This window comes from Lissotriton helveticus, chromosome 12 (genome assembly GCF_964261635.1).
Source record: "Lissotriton helveticus chromosome 12, aLisHel1.1, whole genome shotgun sequence".
In the NCBI taxonomy this organism is placed as follows: Eukaryota; Metazoa; Chordata; class Amphibia; order Caudata; family Salamandridae; genus Lissotriton; species Lissotriton helveticus.
The window spans coordinates 821,101,304-821,119,130 of NC_136073.1; the positions used below are offsets into that span (position 1 = coordinate 821,101,304).

Here is a 17,827-nt window from a genome sequence, read left to right on the forward strand (position 1 = left end):
CACCTAGTGGAACACGTTTTGGCAAGAAAAGAAAGATGGTCAAACTCACCTGGAACAAGGGTTATGGGCCTCACCGTCTGGCCTTGCTGCACATTTAGAACAATTCCAACCTGATTCATAGGGTTTATGGGGTTCATGGCATTCATAGTGCTTTGTACCGGCCTCACATTCCTCACAGGAAAACCCTGCTTTTCAGGGGAAAAAGTCTAGTTATAGTTGACAAGAAAACTTTGTGCCACAAAGTAAACTAACAGACCCGAAAAACTGCAAACTCACCAGTTACATAGCACATAATTTTACACAGTCTTTCACCTTGCGTTCCACTACTTCGTGCAAGCATTCACAATTTCAATCTGTACACTTAATACACACAAGATCAAATTTATCATCAATAACACAATTTTAAGAGAGCAAAATAAAGTAGGAGCTCTGTTCATATTTGAATAATTACAATGTGGGCATTGTAACGAGAAAGAAATATGTTAAACTCACATACTGTTAACTGGTTTTCAATTTTAGAAAAGTACTTCTAGACTGTATCATGCTATATGCTGCCAACATATTGTGCTAATAGAATATGGAAACCCAAGCTAACGCCCTAAAACCAAGCAAAGTTAATTTTCAGTACTCACCTGGGTGGTGATGAAAATGGGCTGGGAGGAAACCTGCGAATTGGAGACATGGGTTGCATTTTGCATGACCTGCATTGGCCGTAATACTGGCTGTGTTACCATGGTCCCCAAATTAGGAGCAGAGTTCTGAGTAAGGATTAGTGACTGCCCACCAGACTGAACAATGGGAGATGTGCCTGCAAAACAAAAAATTAATGCTTGATATTAGGTTACTCATGTGGACAATAAACGAAATCCAATACAATTTCCTGAAAACACTACTAAAGTACAGTTCAGTCTGAGTTCTTACTGAATAACTATGGGCCTTCAATGGTTCTTGGTGGCACTGCTCCAATGGATTGCTGTAAAAGCATTACGCCATGCGCTATATAAGAACCTTCCAATTCCAATTTCAATTCCAATTACAAATCCCATGCCAACAATGAAAACACATTGAGACCCTAAGAGCTCAGCACTTACTTCTATGCCGCTGAAGCAACGGAGTAGGACACAACTATGAGTTTGCCCAGTTTTCACTAATTAACATTTGTGCATGGCGACCCAACAAAGTAGTACAACAGGATCTTTATTTACAAGTAAAAAGAGTTATGTTGGCACAAGAAGAAACCAGGAGGTGCTAACACATCCTTGACCTGTGATAGGACTTCTGTTTTCATAAGATTTATGCACAAGGAATGAACTAATATCTGTGCTTGGGTGACACTAGGATGGATGGGTTTGTGACTTTGGTTTTATTATTATGCTTGCTAATAAAGACTAGGAGAAATTGGGCAAAAAAAAAAAAAAGAATAGAAACCCTCATGCTAAAAATTCTGCTGCCCTGTTTTACAGATGTCTGACACAAAGACTGAGGAACCCAACTGCTGAGGCTGCACCCTTTAAAATAAAAAAAATTTAAACAGCAAAATACATTTACTCAAACCTTTCCACTATTAACAGTAAAAGTGGCACTTTGACACAATAGTGGCCTAATAGTAAGGTGTCAGAGTGCTAGCTACCTAAGAGTCTATTTCAATGGCCACCTGGATATGGTGCCACGTGGCCAGGAAGACAGTTCAGGACCCAAAATTACAACATAAGAGATCTACATGATTTTATGTTCTAACGTTTTACACATTTTTTGGTGCGCTTCAGTGTTGTTCAGCAGATAGTGATGCTGCCTTTGAAAGTGAGCTCTTTAATCCGAAAAACCATACTGAACTGTTTCATTGGAACTGTTAACGTCCAAATTAATTGGCTTTAATTAACCTTCTTTCTTATATGAAGCAGTATTAATATTGTCATTATACACACTCTTTTCCAACTATGAGCATCACTTTAGGCTTTACAACCAACCAAAGCATGAAGTGATTTCTGGAACAGTGAAGGTTAGAAAGATGCTTCAAAGAATAACAATCAAAACGACTGGCTCAAGCCAATCCCACACTGGGAGGTGTAAAAAAATTGCAATTTCTAGCTACCTCTTGAATTGGGGTAAGAGACAAAACTGGCATGTCAGAGGCACAAGGAAGGTCAGGCGTGGCAAAGGGCTCATCACTGTAGCACTAAAGCTTCTATGTAATGCTAAACTGTGATGTTTGGCTTGCTTTCAGAGCCGCCTGCAGCAATCAGATTACTCCTTTGCAAATCTTAATTCACTCAGACGAGGTCCACACAGATCTTTATTCAGCTGAACCTTCAGATGCAGCACCTAATCAGTCCATCTAGTTTCCCATGGATGAACTTGTACAAAGTTATCTTTTGCTACAGTTTAACCCTTTGCAATACTCTGTTGGAGAAGATTTAACTGCCATTTATGCTCAGTTTGAAGTCTTGGGCAGTCTGTATTTACAGGCACATATACTGTGTTGGTATTGACATTTACCACCGGGGCAGGTATTGGTAAATCAAGTTAGCCCTTGTTTAGACACTGGTGCTATATTCCAATGGACCATGAAGAACACCACAACACTTTCCAGCCAGAGTAAATGGAACCCACACTACATGTGTGAAGAATGTGGCTATCTATTGGTGCATTTGGAAATAACGTTCGGTGGATATGGCCCACCTAGACGGCTGGGATAAGAGGAGCTAGTCCTTCTTGTTTTGTATGTGTGATGTTGATAAGTCAGTATCTTGGCCTATAAGTTGCACTTGCACTAAGATGGACAGTTGAGCAGTGGTGCCCTTGTGGCTCCTAGGCACTTAGTCGAACTATCATGCAGTTCCTTAATGGTGAAGTTCTTCATAGAGGTCAAGTCTGAATCCAGTGCCTCAATATGCCAGTAAGTTCCACCTCTTGGCTCCACTTACTCCTAAAGCTTTCCTCTTTGCGGGTGAAGCTGCAGGAATTTGAGTCGTAGGTAGTGAACCTATAGAAACAGAGAGGTAGGGGGCATCGAAGCCTTGGGCAGAGAGTGAAGTTCATTAAGTGGGAATTTTGAAGAAAACATGATCCATTACCTACTTCAAAGAAAAGATGAATTTGTCCAGTACTTGAATCATAAGCACTTAAGTGTGCCTGGGCCGTAAGTGTAGAACTCCTACCAATATCACAGAGGAAGGGCCCTAGTCTACTAAACTGCATATCATATGGTAATTTTTACTCTCTGAAGTCTCATGGAAGATAATGAACCTCCAGAACAAGTGGACTGGACTATCTGAATCGCTTTCTAGCTCTGTTTTTCCTCACTTTGGTACAGAGCCTTTTGCAGAGTTTTGGATGCAATTCAGTTGTGCAGTAAAATCATCAACATGGGGTCTCATTTGAAGCTGCCTACCACTATGGTATAGGATTTACTATTAACCATCCGTTTCTTCCCAAGCAATGCACTATCCTTTTGGCACAACTAGGACTGTGGCTGAAAGTTCAAAATGGGCTCATGAAAGTGTAAACCCTTTTATATTTTCACTGTAGGTTCTAAGTCTACTCTGAGAGTCACTGCTGTAATATCAAATTTACTTGCTGTGCCTATGCCCAACGCTAGCTCAACTAATGGATTCCTGGATTTATAGACCCTACAAAGGTAAAAATCCAGTCACTCTGTAAACAAAATCAACCTCTACAACCAAGCCCATAAATCAGACACAAATGCAGAGTCAGCTGGAAGACGTATTCTTTGCAGAGTTGGCAGAAACACTTCTCATATATGTTTAAAAAAAAAACACAATACACTCAGAATAAAATCCTGCAAGCTTTGCAGATTTGTTACATTTCCTAAAAGGGTTGATGCTTGAGTCAAGTTGCCCAGAAATACAGCTAGACTTATAAGGAGGTTGCGAAGTGGCAAGTGGCTGTCCTTCAATTATATATATGGAGTTATGTGCGTACAGGGAGGTTAGCGCTTTAACACTTGCGCCATGTAGCAGTGTCTCTTTGTGGAAAAGTAAATTTTGCCATGTTCTGTGTCCCTACGTGTCATCCATCATATGTTATGTGTGCATGATTAAATATGCATATGCATTCCCCATGTCCGATTAATGACGCAATTACAGTTGTGTCCACCTCTAGTATGCCAGTTTCCAGTTCTCGTGAATACTACGAATATCAGGCCTATGTACTGTCTACGTTGCCACGTTTCTCAGTGTGCACGTTATTCTATTATAAAGTCCCCGTTTCTAGGCCTCAAAAGGGCCTGGACACCAGATTCAGCTCCTGTCTCCTAAAACCTCGCTGAGGAGCGATACAGCCCCCACCTGTATCCTCGACCCTTCACTTACTTCCTGCCTCGCAGTGCCCGGCCCAGCCTGGCTCAGTCTCTGAGTCTGCCAAGAATATGTTATGATTCCAGTTATCAGTTCAGTCCTCCTTCTCTGCATTCCTAAGCTACTGAACTGCATCAATAGTTTCCGTCATTGTCTAGCCTTCACGTCTCCACGTTAGAGAAATACTGCATTTAATGGTCATTTAATATTCTTCATCACGCACTACATGTAGAATAATGCATGGTCCAGTCTTAGAATCAAGTCAGCCTTTCCCCTCCTGACTTCTAGTTTATATCAACATGTTCTCTAAACATCAGATACTAGATACTGTTTAGGTACATGTCGCCCTGACTCTCCAGACTTCAGTCTCTGCTCCTAGCACAGAGTTCATAGCCCCCAGCTTCTCCTAGTGATACGTCATTGCTAGTTTGCGCGCACCATCAGGTTAGAGGTCCCGGCTCCTTAGGTAGCCCCCTCCATGGTTTCCGCCCCATTCATGACATATTCTGTTACGTTTGCATCACATGTCTATGTATACGCCCAGTTACACCTACTTTCGCCCTTATCTTTCGCGACTGCTACGCGTCACACCTTCTGCTCCACCCACTGCTACGCCTACTGCAATGTAATGCTATGTGTTTGCGTTATGTATATATGCTCATGTATTGTTATTAAAAGTCAGCGCGCTCATCCCAGATCCAGCCCCAGCAGCTGCTGGGCCCTGTCATCCTATTCCTATGCAGGTTGTCCTGTTCCTGTCCTTATGCTGTATTAAACCTGCAAAACTCCTACTACCTCGAATCTTGACTCTTATTTATTGAGCTATCTGTTATGATATATGTCTAGTCAAAAAGAGAGGTATTATTTATTTATTTACCACATAATGGCGCCCGAATAGGGACTTGCCCTTTCCCCACGCGTCGGTGAAGCCACGCCGACCCCCTGACCCTCTGCAGTCGTGACGGAACTCTTCTGTGCACCGGCAGATATTTCTGCTTCAAGTATCCCTCAGGCCCACGGAGGAGACGGAGGAGGCGGTCCAGCATCCAAACGAGACGGTGGAGGAACGCGGCGAGTCCCGACCAGAGCCCAAGCCAAGAGTCCAAGGTCCGAGGTATCCGGAGGCCCACCCGTAACTGAAGTCCGAAGTTCGTCGTCCGTCGTTGTAGCAGTCCAGTCCAGTCCGAGGCTTTCCGTTCTTGCTGCCCGGTGAGTACCATTACTGGGGTAGTATCTAGACAGGGTCAATCTAAATTGACTCTGGTCCGTGGGTTGGTGGTACACAGACTCACAAACGAAGTGTTCACCTAGGTGGATACGGGTCTTGATGCGTCCCTTTATGGGACCGGTATGTTCCGTACTGTTTCAGCAGTGCATCCAGTAACTCCAGTCTGTTCCGTTCTCGAGAAATTCTTGTGTTTCTGTTTTCAGTATTCCAGGTAATATTCTGTCCAAACTGTTAGGTTATGATGTTGTTCAATGTATTTCCAATGTCGTGGTATGCCTGAATTGTTCTCCCAATTGTTATTGTTCCTCGTGTATTGTATTGTGTTCCGATTCAAGTTTACAATGTCTCTCTTTTCGAGATTACGTCAGCTAAGAACTAGAAAGGGTTTGTTAGAAGAAGCAGTTCCTGTTCCGCCGAGGGACAGTCCAGGTCATTTTATGTATCAGAAGCATGGCATAAGCGCCATATTGTGTCTAGATTTATGGGTAGAGTATACCAAACAGTTAGAAGAAAAGTATAGATGGCCCGTATCGGGTACATGGGATGCCGAGTGCATCATGCGAGTAGAAGAAGCATTATGGAAAAAGAAAGCCAGACAGTCACAGTAAGATGCCATCGAGTTATGGCGTAAAGAAGCTCATAAAAGAACTGAAAAGGAAATCAGAAAGTCAGAATTAAGTAGAGAATCCTTAGAACGAGCACAAGAAAAAGAACTAATCGAGATAGGTGAACAAGTCAAAGCCGAACAGTCAGACAGACAGAGGAATGCCCTCATTAAGGGTATGTATCCTCTCCTTGCCGAGGGCTTGCCAAAAGCGACCCCAGAGGCATCCAGTAATTTCCCGCCACCATTAGTTCCGACCAAGCTACGTCACAAACAGACCGCAGCTGATATTTTTATTTCGTCCTATTTGGACGACACAGTCCCAGAATATGCAAATCCTGTTCCGCCAGTCCCTGTAAATCAGGCAATTCCCGCTTCTCCAGACACCGGAGTACCTGTTACGGTACCCCCGGTCCAGCCCGCCATACAAGTCCAGCCTACATTTCCATTTCCCACTCTGCCAGGACGAAGAGCCTCAGTAGACGACTCTAGTTTAGGGGCCGCAGGAGGAGGTCCTCCTCAAACCCCGCCGCCACACAAGCGTTTAACGACAGCCGAGTTACATGCACAAGCGTCACAGCGTACGCCCAGACATCAGACTGTAGCAGAAATAAGAAAATCCCTTGCCGAATGCGGCTATGATCCAGTCCCAGGCGAGGATAATATGGTTTTATATTCATTCCGCGTAAGAAAGGTGGCCGAGTACCTAGTCACCTTACCGAATATGAAAGAAGATCTAGACAGAATATATCGTTTCATCCGTACAGGGGATGATCCAGAAAGTATTAGCGAGGCCATGTCTCAAAGGAAAGCCGAGATCCAGCTCATGATATTAAAGTTTCTGATCAATTGTCTAATAAGAGAACAAGATTACCCGTCTAAAGATCAAGCCGAAATGAGAACTCTGACAAGGTGGAGTGATAATATAGCCGAGGGTAAGCACAAGACCGTCGGTGCTATGGAGAGTATGTACAAGAAAATCCGTAGAGAAATAATAAAGATACACGAACAACGTAAAGCAGCACATGTAAGCGAGAAAGAAAGTAATTCTGATACTGAAGAGGTAGAGGACGAGAATCCCGCCAGAATAGCGTATGTAGGAAAATCTAGATTTCCAGATCGCCATTTACGCCTAGAACACAAGTCTATTTTCCATCATCCAGCACCAGAACAAGGTTCACTAGAACAAGTGTTTCAAGCTACCGATCACATTTTGAAATCACGAATCGGTTACAGTGAGTTAAGTACCATGCATGAACAAGAACTAGTCCGATCAGCAGTCCGATGGATTACTGATTCTACCACTTTTCCAGACGAAATAGTGGCACAAATGTTTCTGAAAATGTCCCCAGCCGAGCAACGACTGGTGGTTATGTATATGATTCAGCACCTCATTACTTTGTATGAGGGTCAACACTCTGATCCAGGTCCGTTACATGATATCCTGAACGAGTTACTCCAGTATAGATGGAAAGGTCTAGGTACCGACTTAATTAGTGTCATTCTAGAACAGCGTCACAAATATAGAACGTTTTTGAACCCGCATTTTGTTCATGCCTCACCTCCAGAAGGTAAACCATTTTACATGGAGAGACAGAATCCGTTACGAGAAGTCCACCCAGTCAGAGGAACGGGTGGCGAACTAGAACGAGTGTTTGTTTACACTCCGATTACAAAGATGGAACTCCTCGAGATGAAGAAATTAATTCCCTGTCATGACAAAGATCCAGCAGGGTTCCATAGAGAATTAAAAGACATGCTCCGCATGGGAGAATACACATATCCAGATATAATTAAAATGTTAAAAGTCCTGCTGCCCGCAGGGGTGTATGAAAAGCTCAAGGAAAAAGAATGGGAGGTGGGAGAGAAAAAGATCGATTGGGCAATTCTAGAAGCTGAAGACAAGGCACGAGTACCAGGTACCGGTCTTGGAGATAAATGTAAAGAATTACCAGAATTATTAATACAAGTTTTACCCAGATTATTGACAACGAGAAAAGAAGACTGGGATGCAATCTCAGCCTGTAAACAAAAGCAAGATGAGGATATTAGTGATTTTTATTCTAGATTTGAAAAATGTTTCAGTATCAACAGTGGCCTCAAGACAAGTAGTGAGTCATACCCTCACCTTTTTGTTACTAAATTAGTCGAGAATTCAAGCCCACAAATTAAAAATCGAGTTTTGAAAGTCGAAAGTACCTGGCAAGCTAATACCCCGTCCCAGATGTTGCAGATGCTCCAATACCACCAGAATAGAATCAGAGAAGAACAAGAACACGAGAGAAAACGTATGAAAGACACGAAAATGAAAGTACTAGTTGCACAATCTGTTCCTCAAGATAGTCAGAAGAGGGGTCCGAATCAAGCCAGTCATCCTGCAGCTCCCGTTAAAGGGAATTGCAATTATTGTAAACAGCCAGGTCATTTCATAAATGAGTGTGCAGTTCTGAAACACAACATAGCTACTGGTAAGACTAAAGAAAGACCACGTCCGCCTAGACAAGAACAAGTTTCACAGATTCCTCAGCCACAGAATGCACCACAGACAGTTACCGCACTGCAGCCTATTGCTGCAACACAGCATGTTACATCGCAGATGTACCAGTATGCACAGTCTGAGTATCCAGAGTACCAGCAGTATTCATGAAACAGCCTAGAGAGGGAGGTAGGCTTGCCTCTCATCGAGATACCTGTAGATCAAGAAGGTCCCTATGTTCACAGTCAAGTATTAGGGAAAGACAGAAAGTTTTTGATTGATACAGGGGCAAGTAGGACCACAATTAGTCACGCCGAAGTTCCAGGGGCTCCGCTCTCAGGCTCAAGAAATGTTTCCCTTGGATTTTCAGGAAAACCTATCGTAAATGAGATTTCAAAGCCAGTTACTCTAGAAGTAGGTCCATTGTCCCGCACTACTGATCTGTTACTTACTAAATCATGTCCAGAAAACCTATTAGGCATTAAGACACTGAAAGAGTTAGGTGCAGTTATATGCTGTTCCCCAGAGGGAATACGATTGTTCCTACGTGACTTCAAGGGTCACTATGTATTACGAGATTTTGATTCAAGACTGTCTAATGTTCCACAGCATCTATGGGCGCAAGGTCCAACTGATGTAGGTTACATGCAAATCACACCCTATCGTGTGACTCTCAAGCCAGGTGTAGTGTTACCACGAATCAGACAGTACAGATTGCCACCTGAGGCTGTAGCAGCCTTATCCAAAATTATTGACGAGCTTATCGCTCAAGGAGTGGTTGTAGAAACTGACTCCAATGTATGCAATTCTCCGATCATTCCAGTCATGAAACGTACTGATCCAAATGCACCCCCAGTATATCGATTAGTGATTGACCTACGAGAGCTTAATAAATGTATTATTCCGCAGTACCCAGTTGTCCCAGACATCTCTTCCCTATTAACGGCCATTGATTCCGAAGCCACGTTCTTCACTGTCATAGACCTCAAGAACGCATCTTTTAGTGTTCCCATTCATCCAGACAGCCAGTTCCTTTTCGGATTTTGTTTAAATGGAAGGAGCTATATGTTTACACGAGCTCCTCAAGGTTTCACAGAAAGTCCTAGTATTTACAGTCAAGCACTCAAGAGACAACTAGACAACATTCACATGCCAACTGACACTGCCCTGCTCCAGTATGTCGATGATCTACTGATCACAGCCCGTTCTGAACGTGCTTGCGAGCAAGCATCCCTTACAGTCTTGTATTTCCTGGCCGAGATGGGGCACAAGGTGTCCCCTTCTAAGCTTCAATTCTGTGTCCAGCAAGTGATCTACTTAGGACACTTACTGTCCAAGAGGGGTAGGCAGTTGACACCAGACCGTATCCAGTTAATAGCGAGTCTTCCTCAGCCCAAGACCCAGAAGGAGGTACGTGCTTTTATCGGCCTCACTTCTTACTGCAGACAATGGATTCCCCAGTATGCATTTCTAGCCAAACCACTGATACAGTTAACGACACAGGAGGCAGCCGTATCGACTGTCCTCCCTTGGACATCTGAACATACACTTAGTTTCAATGAGTTAAAGAAAGCTTTATGCCAAGCTCCAGTTCTAGCAACACCGAACTACAGTAAGCCTTTTACACTTTTCGTTACTGAACGCGAAGGTACAGCATTATCTGTTCTCACACAAGATCAAGCAGGACAATACAAGCCCTGTGCTTATTTTTCGAGCACATTAGATCCTGTAGCCCAGGCTCTGCCTGCGTGCCTCAAGTCAGTTGCAGCCACAGCCCTAGCTATCAGACAAAGCGATTCCATAGTCTTAGGACATACCTTGACAGTACAAGTTCCACATTCCGTGGAAGTTCTTTTAAACCGAACACAAACTCAGCACTTGACAATTGCACGTTTAACAGGTTATGAATTGACACTGTTCCAGCCACACATAGAAATCAGACGCTGCAACATTTTAAATCCTGCTACACTGTTACCATCAGTTAATTCAAATCCAGCCACACATGATTGCGTGGAAGTAGTTAACATTACGACAAAGCCAAGACAAGATCTGACAGATACTCCGTTACCAGACCCCGACCTGACACTTTATGTGGATGGTTCATGCCTAAGAACTAGTACAGGAGAACTAGTCGCCGCGTATGCAGTGACTACTGACACTGAAGTTATTGAAACACACCGTATTGATACCCTGTCCGCTCAAGCAGCAGAGCTAGTTGCTCTGACACAAGCCTGCATACACGCCAAGAACTTGAAAGTTAATGTTTACACAGATTCACGTTACGCATTTGGAGTTGTACACGACTTCGGAGTGCTCTGGCAGGAGAGAGGTTTCATGACTTCTCATGGAACCAAGATTCAGCATGGTCTCCTTATTCAAGCTCTGTTAGATGCCATACATTTACCGACATCTATCGCTATCATGAAGTGCAAAGCACATATGAAAGTTACTGACACCATTTCTCAAGGTAACGATCTAGCAGATCGCACAGCCAAGCTTACAGCACAGACTCTAGACATTCCAGTTAATATGACACACACTCCAGATCCGATTACATGCATGACAGTTAAGGACCCTACACAAGATGTCATAGATATCCAGTTACATGCTACTCCCGAAGAAATCAAGAAATGGGCCGAACAAGGAGGGGTCCAGACAGATCAAGGATGGTTAACGAAGGGTAGAGCCACATGGTTTCTCCCCGACTCTATGGTTCAAGTCATTATTAATACCGCACATAGTCCAGCACATTTAGGAGAAAAAGCTATGTTAGACAGTATCCAGAACATTTGGTTCAACAAGCATTTACGAGCTGCAGCCAAGCAGAAAGTCCGTACCTGTATGATATGTTGTCAGTTTAATCCAGGTAAAAGTGTCCCGGTGGAACAAGGTGGATTCCAGCCCCCTGACCACCCTTTTGAAGTCCTCCAGATGGATTATATTCAGATGGAGCGATGTCGAGGTTTCAAGTATGTCCTTGTAGTTGTATGCGCTTTGTCCAGGTGGACAGAAGCATATCCAGTCCCAGATTACACAGCCGCGACCACTGCCAAGCAGTTGGTTCGTGAGTTCTTCCCTCGTTATGGACTCCCTAGAGTCGTATATTCTGACAACGGCCAGCCATTCTCATCTGAACTCATGAAGCATGTTTCCCTTTTGTTAGGGTACCAGTGGAAGTTTCATTGTGTACGCCATCCTGAAGCAGCCGGTCTCGTAGAGAGACATAACCAGACCCTGAAAATCCGTATTGCAAAAGTGTGTAAAGAGAAAGGTGTGGACTGGCTAGTAGCTCTGCCAGTCGCTTTATTTTATATGCGCATGGTCGCACATTCCAGATCAGGTCTGTCCCCGTATGAGGTCGTTTTCGGCCGCCCCCCAAATATGTGGGGTACTCCTAGACCCCGAAGTATTACCGATGTTTCAAGTAATATGCTGACAGATTACCTAGCTTCCTTGATGTCTGCCCTCAACTCATGTCGTTCACAGGTTGCCGCCGCATTTCCAGACAATACCCAGGTGGCACCGCACGAAATCGTTCCAGGATCCATGGTGATGGTCCGCAACTTTGACAGATCAAGTCCGCTGGAGCCTCGTTGGAAAGAGCCCCGACAGGTCCTCCTCACCACCCGTACAGCCGTGAAGTTGGAAGGACGCAAAGGCTGGGTGCACCTTTCTCATATTAAACTTTTTAATGGACTGAAACCCGTCTTAAAGAACATTTCCCAGGATTTGAAGGATTGCCAAAATATTGTTCTCAAGGACTGTCCCGCAAAAGACATTGCTACAACCCCTCCCCTGTTAGAGAAAACTCCGCAACAGGAGTACAAGCTAAAACTCCGGTCTAGTAAAATAAGTCAGTCAGTTTGATTGTCTAAGTCCTCCCCTAGGTGAAACGGTTAGACTGTTTCTGACATGTATAAAATAGACCCCCATAGTGAGAGAGTTAGTCAAAACTCAATCCGATGTATCGTTTTTCTATGTTTCATATTGTTTCTCAGCATTATGATTTCCTGCACCAGTTATGCATTTTTCTTGTATTTCCCAGTTCTTCATGTAAATAAGTCTGCTAATGCTACAGTAGAACACACGTTTAGTGATCTGCCTCCTCATGAACTCTCTTACCGCCTCGCCATGCGAAATAACTCATTCATCCGCATGTTACATTACTCACACCAGACCAGCAATGCCACTAATTGTTGGGTGTGTGGTCGACTCCCCCCTTTCCAGACACCGAAGGGAGTTCTGCCACTTTTTCCTTATCCATTTTCACATAATGGTTCGTGTGGAGCATGGTCCACGTTAACGTCATCCTCAACAGATATGTCTTTTCTTAACAGTACATGTTTCCCAGACAAGCAAGGTCTTCCCCACAGAACAGGTTTAGATCTAGAAAATGAAGTGTATAATTTAGGTAATTATTCGTCGAATTTCATGGTCCTGAATGTTCAGTCTGATACTACTCCAGACTTACCTGCTATTTCAGTACTACCAGTCAGAGGCGAATTATGTGTCCGAAATAATGGTTCCGTACATGTAGGACATAGTGATTGTACTACTATTGTCAAGTATAGTGACAGTGGGAAATCTATTTTCAAAGCTTCACGTCATTCTTATTTTATTTGTGGTCAAACCGCATATGTTCGTCTGCCCCTCGATTGGGAGGGAACCTGTTACATTGCCTTCCTACTGCCACCAGTTTTCCTAGCCCCACCTGATTATCATAGAAATACACATCTAGTACACATTAGACATAGAAGGGAGTCCCCAATTGTCGATTATACTGAAACTGCTCTAGAACAGTATACAGATTTCAACAGAGGTTTCTTCTTCTTTATAGGACCTATCCAGAATAGTAAACTAATCCGTAGGTTAACCAGAACCCTTGAAGCTGTAGTAAATGAGACTGCCTCTGCTCTAGGTAACTTAACTGAAGAGCAATCTGCCATGAGATTTGTCGTTTTACAGAATCGTCTCGTCCTTGACGTCATACTGGCCGATAGGGGCGGGGCCTGTAGAGTCATCGGATCTAGTTGCTGCATTTTCATTCCAAATAACGCGCCGTCTGTTTATTCAGCTATAACCAGACTCCATAAAATTGCCCATCTGATACACCAAGATCCAGGCACCTGGACATGGTCCGGTTGGTTCTGGAATATAATTTCCGCATGGGGATGGAAAATATTGTCCTTTCTAGGTATTGCAGTAGCGATCATATTTAGCTGCTGTCTCTGTATACAATGTGGCCCTGCGATTTGCGGCATTTGTGCTACCTCTTGTATTCCTAGTCCCAAGCCCCGTTCTAAATCCCGTTCCAGGATAATTCGAGACGAGCAAATGATACTGTATGAAATGATAGATGGTATCATGAAAATTGATGTTTCCTGATGGAAACGTAGTGACAAGGAGGGAATGTGGAAAAGTAAATTTTGCCATGTTCTGTGTCCCTACGTGTCATCCATCATATGTTATGTGTGCATGATTAAATATGCATATGCATTCCCCATGTCCGATTAATGACGCAATTACAGTTGTGTCCACCTCTAGTATGCCAGTTTCCAGTTCTCGTGAATACTACGAATATCAGGCCTATGTACTGTCTACGTTGCCACGTTTCTCAGTGTGCACGTTATTCTATTATAAAGTCCCTGTTTCTAGGCCTCAAAAGGGCCTGGACACCAGATTCAGCTCCGGTCTCCTAAAACCTCGCTGAGGAGCGATACAGCCCCCACCTGTATCCTCGACCCTTCACTTACTTCCTGCCTCGCAGTGCCCGGCCCAGCCTGGCTCAGTCTCTGAGTCTGCCAAGAATATGTTATGATTCCAGTTATCAGTTCAGTCCTCCTTCTCTGCATTCCTAAGCTACTGAACTGCATCAATAGTTTCCGTCATTGTCTAGCCTTCACGTCTCCACGTTAGAGAAATACTGCATTTAATGGTCATTTAATATTCTTCATCACGCACTACATGTAGAATAATGCATGGTCCAGTCTTAGAATCAAGTCAGCCTTTCCCCTCCTGACTTCTAGTTTATATCAACATGTTCTCTAAACATCAGATACTAGATACTGTTTAGGTACATGTCGCCCTGACTCTCCAGACTTCAGTCTCTGCTCCTAGCACAGAGTTCATAGCCCCCAGCTTCTCCTAGTGATACGTCATTGCTAGTTTGCGCGCACCATCAGGTTAGAGGTCCCGGCTCCTTAGGTAGCCCCCTCCATGGTTTCCGCCCCATTCATGACATATTCTGTTACGTTTGCATCACATGTCTATGTATACGCCCAGTTACACCTACTTTCGCCCTTATCTTTCGCGACTGCTACGCGTCACACCTTCTGCTCCACCCACTGCTACGCCTACTGCAATGTAATGCTATGTGTTTGCGTTATGTATATATGCTCATGTATTGTTATTAAAAGTCAGCGCGCTCATCCCAGATCCAGCCCCAGCAGCTGCTGGGCCCTGTCATCCTATTCCTATGCAGGTTGTCCTGTTCCTGTCCTTATGCTGTATTAAACCTGCAAAACTCCTACTACCTCGAATCTTGACTCTTATTTATTGAGCTATCTGTTATGATATATGTCTAGTCAAAAAGAGAGGTATTATTTATTTATTTACCACATCTTATTAAACTTGACCCGTATACTTTGAGCCTCTGAAAGTGTTTGTCTTCAATCGGGAAGCAGTGTCTACCATAGATCACTATAGATCACACCATTGTAAGGTACTGACTTCCAGTCCAGTGAGACCTTTGCAACCGCTGACCTCCCACTAAGGATCAACCAGGAAGATTCAGATTTTGAGTAATCCAGACAAAGTCTCATGAGCCAATGGACTACTGACGCTGCGGTCACTACAACCTCTATATGACCACTTCCTGAGGGGAGTGGGCATAATAAGCCGGTCCCAGAATTCCTAATTTCACCAAAACCATGATAGTGAAGTACTCCTTTTAGTGTCCACTTCAGGTTGTCCACCTTAGGGGTGTGACTAACCTCACAGAGTAACAAGCCCCATGCATAGCTAATTTCCCACCTGTCCTGGTGCCAAATGGGGCTAAGAGTAGGGGGTGGCTGTTCCCAGGTCTGGGGAAGCCGGCGGTCGCATATCAAAGGCAGCAGGGGCTGTGAAGCCCCTGCCTGGCCTTGATATGCTGTCACTAGCCATCCTGCTGGAGGAGGTGTAAATAGCTTCCTACGGAGCAGGCACGTTTTTGGCCTCAGAGAGCATGGTCCCTCACCTGTAGGGTTGTCAGCAACTTATCTGGGGTGGCAGGCTGGACGATACCAGTCAGCCAGCACACCAGACATTGATAAGATTTTCAGGGGGCACCTCTAAGGTGCCCCCTGGGTGCATGTTGTAATACATCTAGTACTGGCAACAGTGCAGCTTTATTAAGACACTGTGTTCGACACGAAACAACGGTATTTTCAGTCAAGTCATCATTTAGCTGGGTAACAAGTGCTGACCAGTGCCCAGTACATGTCTTAAGTTGGCTTCCCCACGCACTTGCAATATCTAGGAGGTCTCTATATGCGGTTCCCAATGGATGGAGGTGGGGGAATTTCTCCTTTTGGAATTAGTGCCCTCATACACCCTTGCGGGTGTCATGCTTCATCATCGGGCGTTGCTCTCGTGGTGGTGGCGCTGCAGTCCCCCACGGGCACCGCGAGATGGCTCTTTGTCGGAGATCTTTTTAGGAGTTGCCGCAGTTGGGTGTGTGGGCCTAAAAGGGTAAGTGTTAGTGTATTAAAATTACCCCACCGGAACCTCACATAGAGACCTCCTTTTCTTCTCTCCCTTTTCTCCCGCCAACATAGTCAAATTGGTTATGGATCTTTTCTTTATGAACATCTACCACACAGTGATTACATGTCCAAATCCATACCCTATTTTCTCCACTCCATGTGAAAGGCAAACTAAGACCCAGTCGGACTGGAGATTCGTGTACTTAGGAACGGATGTCTTTTGAATGAGCATTTTCATAAACAATTTATACAGCACTGTATATATTTCACTCCTGTGCACTTTTTTGCACTTTTATCACTTAATCACCCTTGTGCCGTTTTTCAAAAAGCTTTGTCGATTGCTTGCGACAGCCTTACTTGGTCATTTCTACACCACTAAAAATGTTTTAAAAAAAGAAAGTGATTAAGCTTTCAATACATAATTTTTTGATGCATTCATAATTGGTTGTGTTCTTCTCTTCTTTATTGAATTCTCCGTTGATTAAGTGTTGGAGTAATTGAATTTCTCTCTCTAATGTTCATTATTTATCAAGTGTTAAAACAATTTTGTAACCGACAGAACCAACATTACTTCACATTCTATACACCCAGGTTCTGAGGGTCACTGGGTTATCCCATTATACTTTGTTTTCAGAATGGTTGCACCATTTCATGCAGCCTGCAATGACAGCCTGCATGTACTTTGTGTTGGTCCCTTCATGGTGGCATAAGACATGCTGCAGCCCTTGCAGACCCTCTTTAGTACCCATGCCCTAGGTACCAAGAGTACCATGTAGTACGGACCTATAGTGGTGCTAAAGTCCTTGCCGATTAGATTACAATTAGACTTTAACTTGTTTTAGTGGAAGGGCACTGGCACGGAGGTCTGGTTAACAGGCCTCCGTGCACGATAAGAGTATGCAAGTCACCACTACAGCAGGTCTTTCAGCCATAAGGCAGACTGCATTAGATTTATGTAGGACATATCTGCAGGAGCAGATATGCCCCTGTAATGTCTAGTTCTATTACTAGATATTGCAAGTGATCAGGGAAGCCAATTTAAAAAGGCATGTGCTGGTCACTTGTGAAAACGAGTTCTCCAGTTACATGATGGCTTCACTGAAAGTAGGGATGTTTGGTTTCAAACAACTCGTATTAACAAACATACACTTATGCCAGAGTTGGATTTATTCATACCTGCCAACAAAGGGCACCTTAGAGGTGCCCCCTGAAAACATACCAGCCTCTGGTGTGCTGGCTGACAAGTCTCTGGTGGCAGGCTGGCAAGAACCAGTTTCTGGCCCTCAAGGGTAAAGGCCTTTGCTCTCAGGAGGTCAGAAAAAGCCTGCATGGGCAGAGGTCGTTCCCACTCCCTCCCACAGAATGACCGGCTGATTAGTATTCCAAAGCAGGGAAGCTTCAAAGAAGTCACCGCCTTTTAAATGCGAGCCTGGCTTCCCTCACAGAACAGGAAGTCGA

General features: G+C 44.1%; 1 protein-coding gene across 9 annotated transcripts in view; it reads right to left on the reverse strand.

Moving 5' to 3' along the window:
* POGZ (pogo transposable element derived with ZNF domain) overlaps positions 1–17,827 on the reverse strand; it is a 428,531-nt gene that overhangs the window by 297,404 nt on the left and 113,300 nt on the right. For 5 of the 9 annotated variants that reach the window (XM_078670255.1, XM_078670257.1, XM_078670253.1 and 2 more), the window contains exons 5-6: positions 633–808; positions 50–188 (exon numbers count right to left, since the gene is read on the reverse strand). In XM_078670255.1, the coding sequence (XP_078526381.1) occupies positions 50–188; positions 633–808 (315 nt within the window). The remainder of the gene's footprint in view (positions 1–49; positions 189–632; positions 809–17,827) is intronic. The other 4 variants (XM_078670252.1, XM_078670256.1, XM_078670259.1 and 1 more) reach the window with 1 other exon arrangement.